Source organism: Phyllostomus discolor, chromosome 4 (genome assembly GCF_004126475.2).
Source record: "Phyllostomus discolor isolate MPI-MPIP mPhyDis1 chromosome 4, mPhyDis1.pri.v3, whole genome shotgun sequence".
NCBI classification, from domain to species: Eukaryota; Metazoa; Chordata; class Mammalia; order Chiroptera; family Phyllostomidae; genus Phyllostomus; species Phyllostomus discolor.
Genome location: NC_040906.2, coordinates 109,224,832 through 109,241,165, shown reverse-complemented (window position 1 = coordinate 109,241,165; position 16,334 = coordinate 109,224,832). Strand labels below are relative to the sequence as shown.

Below are 16,334 nucleotides of genomic sequence, written 5' to 3'. Positions count from 1 at the left end.
TGTGTGTCCCATGTTGTCTTTTCTGCTGCTTTCATCCTTTTCCATATTTCATATCAGAGGATTGGTACAGCCTTTAAAACGACATTAATAAGAACAAATCCCACATCCACAGATTTCTTTGCAAAAGGTACTCTAACCCATCAGAGAGCCTGGCAGTTTCATTCTCATCAATACTTCAGCCATGGGAAAACTCAATAGGACACAGACAAATCCACTGACTAGAATAAGAAACCCACTGAGTTTTGGAATGTTTGGAGCATTGGATTGGTCTAAGATAATGAAACCTAAGCCTCCCATTGTAAACAGGAAGCTGGATGCAAGTCCTCCCATAATATATTGTCCATTGCTCAGTAGGCCAAGAAAGCCACTGGTCTCTTATGCCCGTGTTCATCAGTCACAGAGCCAACATTTGAGGGTTCAACAATAACATTATAAATTATTCCTCCAGTGATGTAAGATACCACCACCAGAGCGTACACGGTCATGGCTGAGGGTGTGTTCACCCAGGGCGGCTTCTTCAGGTTCAAGTTGGGGCATTTCAGCACTAAGAGTTGAACTCAGTACAAAGTCTCCACGTTGGTGGTGGCAAAGGCAGCTCTCAATCTCAAGCCACAAATGATCTTTAAAAGATAGGCCCTGGCTGGTGTGGCTCAGTGGATTGAGTACTAGCCTGTGAACCAAAGGGTTGCTAGTTTGATTCCCAGTCAGGGCACATGCCTGAGTTTCAGGCCAGGTCCTCAGTAGGAGGGTGTGTGAAAGGCAACCACACATTGATGTTTCTCTCCCTCTCTTTCTCCCACCCTTCCCCCCTCTCTAAAAATAAGTAAAAATATTTTAAAAAGAAAATGATAGACTTTGACTTTAGAAAGATTGGATTTGAATCAGCTCTTATTAGCTAAGTGACCATCCCTGGATGTAGATTCTCGAGCCTCAGTTTCTCTATATATAAAATGGGGATGATAATGTTTTCTGTCACATAAGGACAGGTAAAATATTATGTGTAAACTCTTTAGCCCAGGCCTCACATATGAAAGTGCTAAAAAATGTTGTTATTATTATTATTACTATTACCTCTGTTAACATTTTGATGTATTTCCCTCCCTCTACACATATTGCTTTACACAATTGGATGATAATGTATATACAATTTAGTATCCAATTTTCCCATTTAGCATTACATCATTAACATTTTCTTATATTACTATTTTTTTCAAAAACATTTTAATGTTTGCATAAAAAGGGAAATAATAATCATTTCCCTTTTGGGGAAGTGTTTTGGCAATTTCTGGTTTTTCACCATTAAAGCAAACCCTGCTGCCCTGGCCAGTGTGGCTCAGTTGGTTGGAGGGTTGTCCTACAGAGCAAAGGATTGCGGGTTCTATTCCCAGTCAGGGCACATACATGCCTGGGTTGTGTGTTCAGTCTCCGGTTGGAGCGCATGCTAGAGGCAACTGATCAATGTTTCTCTCTAACATCAATGTTTCTTTCCCTCTCTCTCTCCCTCCCTTCCTCTCTCTAAAATCAATAAGCATGTCCTCAAGTGAGAATTAAAGAAGAAAAAAAGAACACTGCTTTGAACATATTTATGCTGTTACCTATGTTTCCTCTTTCTCTTAAATCCCTGGTTTTGTGGCTGGTCTTCACCATCAGACTGGAAGTTCATCAAGAGCATAGCCAATGTCTCTGCCATCAGACTGGGAGCTTCCCCAGAGTAGGGGCTATTCCCCATTTAGAAAAGGCCTCAGGCTGCAGCCAAGCTCTTCGTGTCTGGTGGATGCCCTCAGTTTGTCCTGCCCAGCATCGCTCCCTGGCTCTGACAGTAGCCTCTCCTGATTCCTGAGGTTTGGGCAGGCAGCCGATCACAGGGCATGGGGACCTAGGCAGGGCTGGGGAATCTGAATTAGTGGTGAATTGACATAAGGAAAAAAGCTGTTGCATGGCCAAGTCATGGCAGCATCCTCAAGAAACAATCCATGAGCTCCTGCTACTGGGAGTTTCAGGCCTAAAATAGGTCGCCCTGTTCCTTTTTCAGCTCTGACCCACCCAGTGTCCTTCCATTCCCTTCCATTTTGCTGTCATTAGCCAGAGTAGGTTTTGACCAAAGGATTGTGCCTGATCCAAATATTGGCACCAGAGAGTGGGGTTCAGGCCGAGACTTCAGGCCAAAAGCTCTGAGATTCCCATTTAGGTTCAGCATTGGGAAAACAGCAGCCCATGGTACACAGAGGGAAAAAGCTTATCAAGTTGTGAGCTGCTGCAAACACCAGGGATCATGCACCCTCTGAGGTTCACTGTGTGGACTTGGCCATGGACTAACTTGTGGGGAATGAAGAAACCAGGAACACAGAATGGGGTGGCTGCTTATAATGGCATTTAATAATGTCCAGCAAGACAAGCTTTAATGTCTAGATTATTGATTCAGGGAGTTAAATGAACCTTTATGTGATATGGCTCAGAGAATCTGTTAAGACTGGTTGCTGCACAGTGTAATGTTATTAAAATATTATAAAGCTCAGAGAGTGTTAGAGTATGAGCAGCAGGGCCTCGAAACCATCCCATGTTCCTGAACAGTTACACCGGGTCACCTGAGGAACTGGTGGATTCCTTACCTGGCCCCTGACTCCTGACCAAGGAGAGCTAAACCAAAGCCCCTGGTGCCCCTCTTACTCTCCAAATAAGAAATCAAAAACAGTGTCATGTCCCCCCAGGGAATTGTAGAAATTAGTCACTATGAGTGACTCAAAAGAGGCAGGAGTGGTGATTCCTATTTCTAGCAGGCATTTGTCACATTGGTTGTTTTTGATTTTGCTTAATCGGCATCCTAACCTCCTTCTTATGTGGGGGTGATGCCCTGCTGTGTGAGTCCTGGGGAGTGGGTGGGCCTCTTCTCTCCCTGAGGAAGCCCCTTACTCTGCCCACTCTGGACAGTTCTGATGGCATGCTGGCACTACTTAGCAGTGGACCTCTGTGGCATGACTCCACCCCCCTCAGATGGCCCCGAGGACAGTGGGGAAGGGAAATCTGCATGGGTGGTAGAACTTCAAGCTCTCTAACTACTCACTCCCAAAGATCCACATCCTGTCCCACAGAACCTGTAAAGTTTGCCTTATTTAGAAAAGGGTCCTCTGCAGACACAACTAAAGATTTTGAGATAAGGAGATCCTCCCAGATTATCTGGCTGGGTCCTAACCAAGGACAAGTGCCCTTCTAAGAGATACACAGAGGAGAAAACAAAGAAAAGATGACGTGACCATGGAGGCAGACACTGGAATGGTGCGGCCACAGCCAAGGAAGCGGGTGACTGGCGAAAGTTAAAGGAAGCAGGGGATGATTCTCCCCAGGACCTCTGCAGGGAGCATAGCTCCAGAATTGTAAGAGAACAAATTTCTGTTGATTCAAGCCACCAAGTTGTGCTAATTTGTGGCAGCCTCAGGAAATACGCCACCTCTCATGTAAGGAGAGAGAGCCTGAGGTAGATGAACGCCACTTTGGACAGAGTAAATAGAGTGAGTTAAGTAAGAGTTTAGGGAAACGGTGTGTGGATGGAGCTCTCGGAATGGGGGCGAAACCAGAAAGTATTTGGGCCCTTTGAGAACTTTCTTGAGAGGCCTGGCACTGCAGAAGCTTTAACATCAGGGGCAGGACCACTCACTCCACAGAGGCCAGCCTCTTTCCTCATTGCGCCCACCCCAGCCCCCCACCTGCACTGCCCTCGGGACTCATAATGAAGACATCAGTCTTGGGGCAGATGGAGACGGTGAATGGATCTTCTGCCGGAGCCAACACAGCCAGCCACTACTGTCTTCCAAGAATCTCCACAAACTTTGAGTCCCCTAGTGCGACTTCTATAACTGTCAAAAGTCAATAAGAAAACAAATAACCCAGTTAAAGATTGTCTGGCAAAAGATTTGAATAACCACTTCATCAGAGAGGATATACAGATGGCAATTAAGCACATGAGAAAGTGCTCAACATCATTAGTCAGCAGGGCAATGCAAATCAAACTGCAATGACATAGAGTTACACACCTATTAGAAAGGCTAAGTTAAAGAAACAGCAACAAAAAACTGGACAATGCCAAGTACTGGTGAGGATGTGCAGCCACCGGAAGCTTTACATCGCTGATGGGAGCGCATGCTGGGTCAGCTGCTTTGGAAAGCAGTGGGCCATCTGGAAGTTGAAGCAAACATTTGCCACGAGTCTCAGCCATCTCACTTGTTGTGTGTTTGTCCCAGAGAAATAAAACTTTTTCAATAAAGATTTTATTTATTTATTTTTAGAGAGGGAATGGAGGGAGAAAGAGAGAGAGAAACATCAATGTGTGGTTGCTGGGGGTCATGGCCTGCAACCCAGGCATGTACCCTGGCTGGGAATTAAACCTGCGACACTTTGATTTGCAGCCCACGCTCAATCCACCAAGCTATGCCAGCCAGGGCCAGAAATAAAACTTTTATTCACACAAAAACCTGGCCACAAATATGTGTAGCATCTTTATTCATAATTGCCCAAACTTTTCAGAAATAACCCAAATGTCCTTCATCAGGGAAATGGATATGTAGCTCCATCCATACAACAGACTCAGCAACATAAAGTACCAACCTCTGAAACCTGTACCTCAGCTGCACTATGCTGAGTAAAAGCAGCCAGGACTGCCCTGGCTGGTGTGGGCCAGCTGGGTGGAGCATCGTCCTGTAACCAAAAGGCTGTGGTCTGATTCCTGTCAGGGCACATGCCTGGGTTGTGGGTTCGATCTGGTCCCAGTGTATATCATTCCCAGTCGGGAATCATATTGGGTGCATACAAGAAGCAACCAATCGATGTTTCTCCCTTTCTCTCTCTCTAAAAGCAATAAAAATGTTCAAAGATTTAAAAAATTAAAATACTAAAAATTTAAAGAAGTCAGCCCTGGCCAGTGCCTTAGTTTGTTGGAGCATTGTCCTGTGCACCAAAAAGTTTGCCAGTTTGACCCGGGTCAGGGCACATAACTAAGTTGCAGGTTTGATCCCCCATCTGGGCATGTACGGGAGGCTATTGATCGATATGTCTCTCACATCGATGCACGTGTCTCTCTCTCGCTCTCTCGGTCCCTTTTTCTCTCTCCAGAATCAATAAACATCCCCTTAGGTGAGGATTATTTTTTTATTTTAAAATTTATTTTTTAAATTAAAAAGTAAAAGAAGCCAGACTCCCCAGAAGTTCATATTGTGTGATTTCATCTATAACATATTATGGGAAAGGCAGAACTAGAGAGAAATAGAGCAGACTGGTGACCTCCAGGATTTGGCGGTGGGGTCGGTTACAAAGGGGCGGTACTAGGGAATTTTGGAGGGTGATGGAAGTGTTCTGTATATCAGTTGTGGTGGTTACATGACATACGCGTTTGTCAAAACTCATAGAACTGCAACTACAAAGGGTGGATTTCACTGTGTTGATTGTACTTTAACTTCTTTAAAGGTGGATTACTAATGTTGGCTATTGGTGGGGTGCCAAACCCTGACTACCCGGAGGAGGAGGCGCTGATACACAGAGAGTGCAGAAGGAACATGTACAGAACTCAGAAATGCCTGGGCTGCCTCCTGCTCCTGCCAAGTCCAGTGTAAAAATTAATGGAAGGGGGAAATGTATTAATGTAGACTTCAGCCACCCAACACAGGGGCAGGACCGTCAAGGGCCCAGATAGATCGGGAATAGAAGGTCTGGGTCACTGTCTGGCATTAAGATCCCCAATGAGCAGAGATGCCGGCCGAGAGTGCGGGAACGTGGGATGGGGGAAGTTGTAAGTACTGTCCGCAGCCAGGTGGCATCTGCAGGAAGGGCTCCAGTATCTACCCAACTTTCTTCCTTGCTGTATCATGTATATATTTTTATATCTCGTAACTCTCTTCTCTTTCTTGTTTAACTTTACAATTTAACCTCTAAGCTGCAGAATGTTGAGACGTGGTCATGACCAGAGTAAAAGGACAACCCTGGGGCAGTGACTGCTGAGACACTGGGCCAGCCACTGGTCTTACGGAGGATGGGTGTGATGTGTTTGAAGGGAGCTCTGACGAAGAGTGGGAATTACAAATAAGGAAAAACGGGTTATTGGCCAGCTGAAGGGAGGGACCACACTAAGAGAACAGAGCACAAACTTCACTGGGACCAGGAGGGTGAGGTAGAACAAGAGACACCTTCACAGCAGCCTCAGAAGACCCAGAAGGTCATAAAGACCTCTACCCCTGCTTCCTCAAAGCTACATAAGCTTCACTCCACACTCCGTCCAATCTTGGTCAGGAGCATGGGTGCTGAGAAGAACCCAAAGGCTGAGTATTGAATTAAAAAAAGACAGGCAACCTGGAAGTCACTATGAGTCTTGCTGCCTGTCCTCACCTGAACACGATGGAGACTGGAGAGTCAGAGGAAATTTAAGTTACAATTATGCTGAAACCCACTGTAATCTGAGCCTGCTTCTTGGGGAAGAAATGCTCTCTGGGGGCTAGACAGGCTACAGTGGAGTAGAGGAGATATTCATTGTTGTTTGCCCAGAATCCTTCCCCTTTTCTTTGGTAACAAAACCCACTCTATTTGGAGAGCTGCCCCTCCCCATTCTGTGAGGCCCAGGTGGGGCTGTCCTTCCAGGGCTCTGCCCAGGGCAGACCACAGCTGGGGGCTGGATGACACACAAGCTAAGTCAACCAGAGTCTCTGGACGGGAAATCCAAATCTTGAGCAGATTCCCTGTCTGCTCCCTGCTCTGACTCCTGGGTTGTAGCACATCGGATCTTAATCCAGAGCTGTGAGCTCTTCCCCAGAACTGAGATGTCTGTGTCTGTGCCTTAAGCAAAGGGGATGTGTTATAGGAAGATGGGGGAGTTTCAGGCCCTACGGGGGCAGGAATGGGAATGGTGTGTGTGTGTGTGTGTGTGTGTGTGTGTGTGTGTGTGTAACCAGGACCCAGAACTCCATCCAAAGTCAGGGAATGGCTGCTGCTGCTTCTTCCTGAAAGGCTAATCTATCCTTCCTCCCCTCTGCTAACCAGCTTTTTCATTTTCCTCATCAGCTCATCAGAAAATCGCCTTCCTGGGCTTCCCTCGTTCCATGTTTTAGAGCAGCTCAAGAGCAAACTGTTGGGCAGTGTACCCCCTGGGAGAGGCACTTAGATTGGCAGCCCACCCCCCCCTGTCCAGTCTGTTGGGGCGAGGAGCAAAGAGCTCATTCCCTAGCGGGGCGGCCAGAGGCCCACTGCATGTGTCTAGGGCACACCTTGAACAATGGAGACTGGGAGACACCCAAGAGGAGTTGGCCACATCCCTAGGTCTATAGCCACCGCGTCCCAGCCCCACTCCACAGGAGGCGTGGCACCACCCCAGTCCCCAGCATCCCAGGTGGCAAAATTCGACCAGGGCAAGTTTTTTGCTCCATTTTTGTTTGTTTTTTAATTGAGGTGCAGTATCTACATTACATACAGTAAAATACTCAAATCTGAAGCATGCGCTAGGTGGATTTTTACATGTGTGCTACCAACACCCCAGATCCAAATTTAGAGCGGTTCTGACACTCCAGAAGGCACCCCCAGTCAGTATCCCTCCCAGATGCAACCCTGAAGATTTTTATCACCATAGGTTACTTCTGCCTCTCCTTGAACCTCATGCCAGTGCAATCTGTATTCACTTGTCTATGGCTTTTCTCACTCATGCCTGTGAGCGACACCCATGTGACTGCTCGTGGGAACCAGAACTCAGTTCTTTCTTGAAAGAGAAATGCAAAGCAAAATACTCCTTAGATTGGGGATGTGGTGATTACCCCTTATGAGATTTCTTATGAAGTAAGAAAGCACTTAATTCTTACTTCACATTTTGGAAGCGCGAACATTGCTATCGTTCTCTTTGTCATGTTCTTCATTTGTAATGAGAAAAACTCCATTCTCTCTCCTTGGGAAATTGGCAGTGACCAGCTGGAGACAGGACTGATGCGTTTTCACAGCTTCACTCACAGCTAGAAATAGCTCCTCCGTTCCTTCTTCCTTCCCCGGCCTTCTAGTCTCGACTTGTGGGAGCTGAACCATAATTAGCTTCCCTGCAGCTTCGGCTCCGGCTTCGGCTTCGGCTCTGGCTCCGGCTCCGGCTCCGCTCACAGCGGTGTTGGGGTGAAGCGAGTGGAGGGAGCAGAAGGGGCCAGGATGAGCTCGTGGGAAAAGTGGTTTTTAACACTGCGTTCCATAAAAATGAGAGAGGACAGTGTTCTTTAATCAATGGTATTTCTGTGTCTCCAGAATTGGGTAGGTTTCTCTCTTTTTGAGAGACTCCTGGCTGGTTCCTTTAGCTGCTCCCTTACTGTGTATTCTGTCCTCTGGTGGTGTCGTTGGGGGGGGGGGGGCCGGAGCAGGCCAAGTACCTGGATGCTGGTCACTTTCCCAGGGGGTCTGCATACACTGTGCTTTTATAATGTTATTTTAGTTTTTCAATTCCAGTCAACATTCAATGTTATATTAGTTTCAGGAGTACAGCACAGTGATTAGACATTTACATAACTTCCAGAGTGATCCCTGTGATAAGTCTAATACCCACCTGGCACTATACGTAGATTTTTCTATATTACTAACGTATTCCCTGGGCTGTACTTCACATCCTGTGACTGTCTTATAACCGCCAATTTGTACTTCTTAATCCCTTCACTTTTTTCACTCAGTCCTTCAACGTCTCTCCCATCTGGCAACCATCAGTCTGTTCTCTGTATTTATGAGTTTGTTTGTTTGGTGTGTTTGTGTGTTTTATTTTGTTAGATTCTGCACAGAAGTGAAATCATGTGGTATTTGTCTTTCTCCGTCTGACCGATTTCACTTAGCACAGTACCCGGCAGGCCCATTCTTATTGTCACACCACATACACTGTCTCATTCCATCCTGACCTAGTGACGGAGCCCTCATCCTCCTTAGGTAGGTGGAACAGGCTCAGGGAGCTTACAAATTTAAATAACTTGTCCAAGCTCATGCACCTAGTTAGTGCTGAGCTTGGAAGCCAAGTCTGGATGGAAGCTGTGCTGGAAGCACCCCAGTCTGGGGCCTCCACAGCGGAGCCGTTTCCCACCGCCTGGGCCAGGAGGGCGTTCCTGGCTGCAACGCCAGTGTCCTGGGAAGGCTGCTCGGGTCCCACACCTGAGCACACCCAGGCAGCTGCACCCTTCCCAGCCTCCAGCCCCTGGGCCACCTGAGGTTCACAGACCTCCTCTCGCTCACATATGGCTTTGGGGAGAGGGCAGGGTGAGTCTTAACTGAAGGGGTGATTCTTACATGCTGGAATTGCAGATATTAAGTAAAATTTTAAAAAAGAAACTAGAGAGAATCATTTGAGAAGGACTTCCTAAGGGCCTCTGAAATTACTCTTGGAGACAGCATCCCCCCCTCCCCCCGCCACCGGTGCAAGGGCTGGAGGAGGTCCACCCAGAGTGAGAACACAGGCCCTGGCCATGAGGCTGCAGGGCTGGTCCACAGGGACCTGGGCCTGCCCTAAAGTCCCCCAAGGGGGCCTGGGAAGGTTGAGGAGTGGGGAGGCTGCGACCCTCCTCCCCTGAGCCTGACACTGCCAGACACCTGGGTTTGAGTGAGGACAAAAGCAGGGCCAGCCTGGAGTGGGACAGGAGAGGTGCTGAGGGTGAAAATTTAGGGAGGTATAGTGCTTACACACTGGGTGCCTCCCTTGCCTCACCCTAGTCCCAGCCCTGCCGAGGAGCAAGGGTACAAGAGGTGAGTGACAGCAAAAATAATAGCAGTTAACACACACTGCTTACAGAGCCCTGTCCTAAGCTCTATTAACATGTACTGTGTATAACATATATTAATTCGCTTAACCCTTACAGCTCTTGAAATTATCCTTATTTGACAGGTAAGAAAACTGAGACTCAGAACAGATAACTTGCCTAGCTACTGTTCCAGAGTCCACACTCTTAGCCACGTTGCACTCTCACCACCCTACCATCCCCCCAGATGTGAAAGGCGCCAGGTGCCCAGTTGCCACCCACTCACTTTATCAGGCTCCCCTCCCCCCTCCCCCAGCAGCGTGGCCACAGCTGGGCCTCTGATCACAGCAGGCCCTGAGAGATGGGGAAGGTGGGTCACATGTGGACAGGGCCCCCTTTATATCCCCACCACCCCAGCTGGCTCTGTCTTCTGTCACTTGCCCTGCTGGCGACTACCTACACCAGCTGTGCCCACTCATCATGGAGAAGATCCTTGTCCTTCTGCTTGTCACCCTCGCTGTGGCCTATGCGGTGCCTGACCCCCGGGGAATCATTATGAACCTGGTAAGAGGCTCTTCAGGGAAGGAGTCATCTGGATCCCCCTGTGGGAAATTTTTTAAGCTTGGTTCTTGACCTCTGATGTTCCCACCTGGGACTGCCAGAGGGCTGGGAGGTGATGCATCTCTTCCTTTGCTGCCTGTGCCCTGCCCTGTGCCTCTGCCCAGGGGCCCCAGAAAAGGCTGATCAGCAGGGCATGTGCTCAGCACAGTGGTTTGATCTGGCTAAGGGAGCTTTTAAAAACCCAGGGCCCTAGGTGCCCCCCCTAGAAACGCCAGCTCAGAGTCCGGTGTTTAAAAAACTCCCCCAGTGATTCTGGCTCTGACCTGCAGTGCACACTTCCTGCGTGCCAGACACAGTTCTAAATACCTCACGAATACTTACTCATTCAGTCCTCACACTGACCCTCTGAGACAGGTACTGCTATTATCAACGCTGTTTCCAGATGGAAAGCTGACATAGAGGAAGGTTAGGCAACCTGCGTCTAGTGTCCAGCTGGGGCCACACAGCTGGAATGTATTGAGCAGGGGTGGAGCACGGGCTCAGCTCCAGAGCCACGCTGTCCCCACTGCGCCACACTGCCTCTCGGAGGGCAGACCAGGGAAAGCCCTTTGGGGCCACCCGTCCTGTCCAGAGGTTCTTAAATTGGTCCCATGCCCGGGCCTGGGGGACAGAATCCCCCTGAGATTATGTGCAGAATTCTGTGACGGGAGGGAGTTTTCTAGGGAGATGGTCCTTAATTTTCACAGGCTCCTTGCTCAAAGGGTGTGGACCCAGAGAGGTTTGAAGCCCCTGTTTGGGGCACATGTGCACCTTCCAGGGGAACACTGAAGCAGAGCGTGGGCCAGTGACTTTCCCGGGGTCACCCAGGGAGCTGGCCGTGCGGCCAACGCTAGACGCGGGTGCCCTGCTCCCACAGCCTGGGACTGCTTCTGCTTGCCACACTGCCAGTTTCTCATGAGGGTGGGGGGACAGGGAGACACTCTCAGCGGGGACCCCGTGAGGGAGGAGTCCTGGCTGACAGCTGCCCCCGCAGGAAGAGGGCGAGCTCTGCATGAACAGCGCCCAGTGCAAGAGCAAATGCTGCCACCGGACAAGCGGACTGAGCCTGGCCCGCTGCGCACCCAAGGCCAGCGAGAACAGCGAGTGCTCTGCCAAGGTGGGTGCAGAAGGAGTGTGTGTGTGTGTGTGTGTGTGTGTGTGTGTGTTGGGGGACAGCCCAGAGCAGGGGGGCCCTGGAGGCTTGGGGATGGGATCAGGGAAGAGGTCAGCCTGGACCTTGAGACAAGAGAGGAAGGTCAACAGGCTTCAAAGCACTTTCCTGTCCCATGGTTTCTCACGACTGACCAGAGATGGGTGGGGGCAGATGGGTTGGTGTTCCCATTTCATGGATGGATAAATAGGGGCTCCCCAGAGAGATGTAGTTAGAAGGAACAAATGAGCCAGAGTGGGAGCCAGAACCCGAGTCCTCCAGGCCCACAAGCCCCCTGGGGGAGGCAACCAGGGGGAGAAGCACCATCTGAAAAGACAGATGGCCCGCTGGTTCCTGGGGTCAGGCCCAAAGCAGGTGATGCCCAAAGTAGCCCCCAACAGCCTGTGACTCCCCTGGCTCCATGTCTCTGCAGACACTCTATGGAGTTTACTACAAGTGTCCCTGTGAGCGGGGCCTGAAATGCGAGGCAGACAAGTCCCTCGTGGGCTCCATCACCAACACGAACTTTGGCGTCTGCCAAGATGCTGGACGCTCCAAGGAGTGAAACCAACCACCCGCCCTGCCCCCAGCCCAGGACAGTTCCTGACCACCTCTCCCCTGCTGGCCTCCCCTGGACCGGCACCTCTGTTTCTGGTTGGGTTCTTGGCAATTAAAGCCCCTCCTGCAAACCTTCCCCAGCTCCTGCATGTTTTTGCTGAGTTGACGTCTTTCCTGATGTTCCTTCCATCAAGGCTCTGCGCCCCCAGGTCAGAGGAAGGAGGGATGGGTCTGATGCGGGGCAAGAGGAGTCTGTGCAGACCGGAGACAAGGTGGTAAAGCAGAGAATTCTCCATTGCTGGGGAGCAATCATCACACCTTCCTGAGGTGCCCTCCTCACCCCTCGAGTTCTCAGACAGGACAGCCAGGCAAACATGGGGTGCACATAAACACACACGCACACACACGGCCCTTTGGTGGGGAGTTGTAAGGACCCATATTCTTTGTCCTGCGTCAAAGCACATCTGTCCCCGTGCTGAGCTCACGCCTCTTTTCTGGGCCCAGTGCTCAGATGCGACAACCAGCAGACACAACCCACGTGTGAAGGGTCAGAAGGTTAACACTGCCGTGGGCTCCCTGTGCTTGCACACCAAACCCTCACCATGGTCCTGGGAGAATCTATTGTCTCCACTTTAGAGATAATACAGACTAAGGTTTAGAGAGATTAAGGAACTTGCTCAATGTCACAGAATTAGAAAAAGTTGTCACTAAACCTATCTAACTGCTCCCCTTTCTAACAATCCCCGTCCTTTCTAAATTATCCATACCAAAACAATTGGGTGGAATTGCAGGGTATTTAGTTTTGGCTTAATATAAAAATTTCATACCCTCTGGAGTCATCTAACCTGGGGGCCCGGTCTCTGAGCAGAGGGTCACTGCCCCCACCCCATGGGGAGGGCAGGGGAGAGCCACACCAGGGCTGCGGGGAGTGAGCTAACCGTAACTGCGGTGCTCTCACAGGCCCAGGATTCTGTAGTTCCGGGACCAATGAATCCTTTGAGTAACCATTAGATTTATGAATTAGAACTAGATTCAGCTGTAACAAAAAACCTAAGTAATTATGGTTTAAACAAATAGGGGCATATATTTCTCATGAAGCAAGAAGTCTAGAGATAGAAGATGCTGGCATTTGTTGAGGGGCTGGCAGATCTGCCATTCTCTTGACCTTCTCACGGTTGGCAAATGCCTTCACAGCAGCTCCTAACATTTTATCAGGTCTGACTATATGCTGTTAGGGAGTACGAAGAAGAGGGTGGGGGGGGTGGGGGTGAAGGCAGAGTGTTTCTCATGGCATACCTTCTTGCCTTGCCCTAAAGCTTCCAGGCAGATTTCTTCTTATCTCCAAGTCTACAACTAGGTCACCCAACCACCTCTAGCTGCAAGGGTGGCTGGGAAAGCAAGTATTGGGCAAAGGAATGGGATTGCTATCATTGGCTTAGACTAATCATGGTCCCTGTCCATGGGCTGGGCACACACTACCCAAACAATATTGGGGTTCAGTTAGCAAGGATGGGGGCAATGGCTGGTAACAGTGTTACCACGCCTGAGTTACTGCTCAACCAGAGGGGTTTTCAACACCTTAACCTAGTACCAATCTCAGGCCCTGAGGCAAGGGTGGGTCATATTCCTTGGTGCCCAGATTCAGGCCAGGGGGAGTCTGTACTCACTTCTTTACACAACTACTGAGTGCCCACAGTGCCCAGCACTGTGTCACAGACCATGGGGGACATGAGGAAAATGTCCCTAGTTTCCAGGAATGAGTAGGGAGTTGGGCTCTGCAGAAGATAGTGGCCCAGACCCCTGTTCCCCTGTATTAAATCTTTTCCACTTGAAATGCCTGGAGTGGTGCTTCTTTTTCTACACTGAACCTGGCTAGTACAAGACTGTTGGACAAAGGGAGGCTTGGGTTATTATTGCTATTGTTCAAAAGTACCTTTCTCTCACTAAGCCTTAAGCCTAGAGGAGTCACTGTTTTCTAATTCTCATAAAGATGTTCTAGAGGGTCCTGACCAGTATGGCTCAGTTGGTTGGACATCGTCCTGCATATCGAAAGATCGCTGGTTCAATTCCCTATCAGGGCACAAGCCTGAGTTGTGGGTTCAGATCCTGGGTGGGGTAAGAGGCAACCGATCAATATTTCTCTCTCACATCAATGTTTCTCATCCTCTCTCTCCCTACGTTTTACTCTCTCTAAAAATAAAAAAAAATTTTTAAAGAAAGATGTCCTAGAGGTTATAGCCTTGCCATTGACACTTTCCACATTAATAGCCTGCTTCCTGGAACTCTCCATACTGCTGTAACTTTTCTAGATCTGTTAGATATTCAGCAACAGAAGCAGAGGTGTTTGCAGCCTTGAGTCCATAAAATGTTCCTAATGCTGGACCCCGGAGGCCTGTGCTGTGTGATATGGAAGCTGTCAGCCAGCCACGTGTTGATCACTGGACATGCGGCTCATTTGAATGGAGAGAAGTGCAAAATACAAACTGGGTTTTGAAGACCTATTTCCAAAAAAAAAAAAAGTTAAATATCTCAAATAATTTTACATGTTGAAATGACAACAGTTTTGATTGGGTTATAAATAAATTACCAAAATCGATTCTACCTGTTTCTTTTTACCTTTTACTATGGTTATTAGGAAATTCAAAATGACACATGTAGCTCACATTTCATTGCCGTCGGACAGTGCTGCCAGAGACGCCTGATCTCTGCTGCTTCTTGGCATCAGCGAATTGCCTCTTTTCACCATGGCAGAAGCACAGTCTTACACCTCGAAGTATCTCTCCCACATTTTCTCTAGATTCTAGCAATTGTGGCCTCTACCCCTTTTTCCACAGGAATAGCTGAATATGCACGGCTCATATAGTGGTCCAGAATATGCCATGGTGGCATAAAAATTATCATGAAGTGAAGACACTTGAATATAGGCTTTTTCTGAACCCCCTTACCTACCCCAAAGCAGAGCCTCCCACAGAACTCCAGTGTTCTATCGCTGGAGAGGAGCACCACGCCTCAGTGGCATGGCCACACAGCTATCACACCTCCATTCACTCTCCTCAGGGCCCATTTATCTTTTCTAAAAGTCATTTGTTTTCCCATAAGTGCTATTCCCCCGTCCCTTTGCCCTACTAAGGAGTCATTTTCCAAAGTGTCCTTCTCCCCCTCCCTTCCCCACTTTGGATGGTATATAAGCCCCAAATTCTAACAGCCTCATTGAATCACATCTTCCTGTGAACGCCCCCATGTGTATGTGAATAAAAATCTCTTTCCTTTGCAGAACTTTTCCCTCCCTCCCTTCCTTCCTTCCTTCCTTCCTTCCTTCCTTCCTTCCTCCCTCCCTCCCTCCCTTCCTTGAGAGAGGGGAAACAAAACATTGATGTGCAAGAGAAACAATTGGTTGACTCTTACACGCCCCCTACTGGAGACCTGGCCAGCAACCTAGGCATGTGCCCTGACCAGAATCAAACTGGCGGCCTTTTGGTTTACAGAGTGACCCCCAATCCACTGAGCCACACCAGCCAGGGCAACACTCCTGCAAATTTCTAAAACTACTCTGGACTCATTCTCTTCCCATCAGTGCATCAGGTGCTCCAGTTTTGTTTCTCACTCTCTTTCCTGGGCTTTCCTCTCTTTCTCACCCCTCCCGTCTATCCTTGTCTCCCAGAAGAGTCACACTCATCCCTTTCAAACTAAGTGACCTTCAGCAAGTTGCTATGAGCAAAAATAGGAGGATTCAATGGAAAGTAGCCTCATACATTCCTAACTGGGCAGATCATGGTGGGTAGTCCTACCCCAGGGTCTATGAAAGGTTTATCTTTGCCTTAAGCACTGTTCTTGTGCATCTGGGTTAACATGCCTCTGAAATGTCAGGAGTAGCCTGACGTAGACTCTGGCCCGCATTGTCTGAGGCATTATGGATAAGAAATGAGACAAATTCACATGACTACCAAGTCCTGTGGAGGAAAAGGGATGGTGTGGCTACTCTCTCAAGGGGAGAGCACCTCGGAGCGGCCTAGCCACTCTCTCAAGAAGAGAGTGTCCTGACCCTTGCCTTGACAAGCTTTTATTGGGTTTCAGTTTGCACAGGCCTACAGGTAAAGTTCATTAATCATTGTCAGGCAGTAAGGATCAAACAATAGATAACATACGAAGAACTACAAGGGCTTATTCTGAGTCAGGGTCTGTTCGCTAAAGGGCTACAAAACTTTGGGAAACAAACTCATTTCCTGCTTGGACCCTTATCACTTGAGAGCATTCTTAGCAAAGCAGGTTTCACAGGATTTTACGTATTCTTTCTTAGGCCTGATCACTCTGGG

General features: G+C 48.8%; 1 protein-coding gene and 1 pseudogene across 1 annotated transcript; one reads left to right on the top strand and one right to left on the bottom strand.

Annotated features, from left to right (window-relative positions):
- LOC114494949 lies at positions 1-3,679 on the bottom strand (annotated as a pseudogene).
- Positions 3,680-9,841: 6,162 nt separating this feature from the next.
- CLPS (colipase) lies at positions 9,842-12,156 on the top strand. The gene is made up of 3 exons (XM_028511079.2): positions 9,842-10,277; positions 11,308-11,430; positions 11,897-12,156. The coding sequence occupies exons 1-3, from the start codon at positions 10,194-10,196 to the stop codon at positions 12,026-12,028; spliced, it is 339 nt and encodes a 112-aa protein (XP_028366880.1). The 5' UTR covers positions 9,842-10,193; the 3' UTR covers positions 12,029-12,156.
- The last annotated feature ends 4,178 nt before the right edge of the window (positions 12,157-16,334 follow it).

Excerpts from the sequence above, each read along its gene's own strand:
- CLPS (XM_028511079.2), top strand. The coding sequence starts at position 10,194 with ATGGAGAAGATCCTTGTCCTTCTGCTTGTCACCCTCGCTGTGGCCTAT. Across the intron at positions 10,278-11,307 it reads GGGGAATCATTATGAACCTG|GAAGAGGGCGAGCTCTGCAT; the intron begins GTAAGAGGCTCT and ends CTGCCCCCGCAG. Across the intron at positions 11,431-11,896 it reads ACAGCGAGTGCTCTGCCAAG|ACACTCTATGGAGTTTACTA; the intron begins GTGGGTGCAGAA and ends ATGTCTCTGCAG.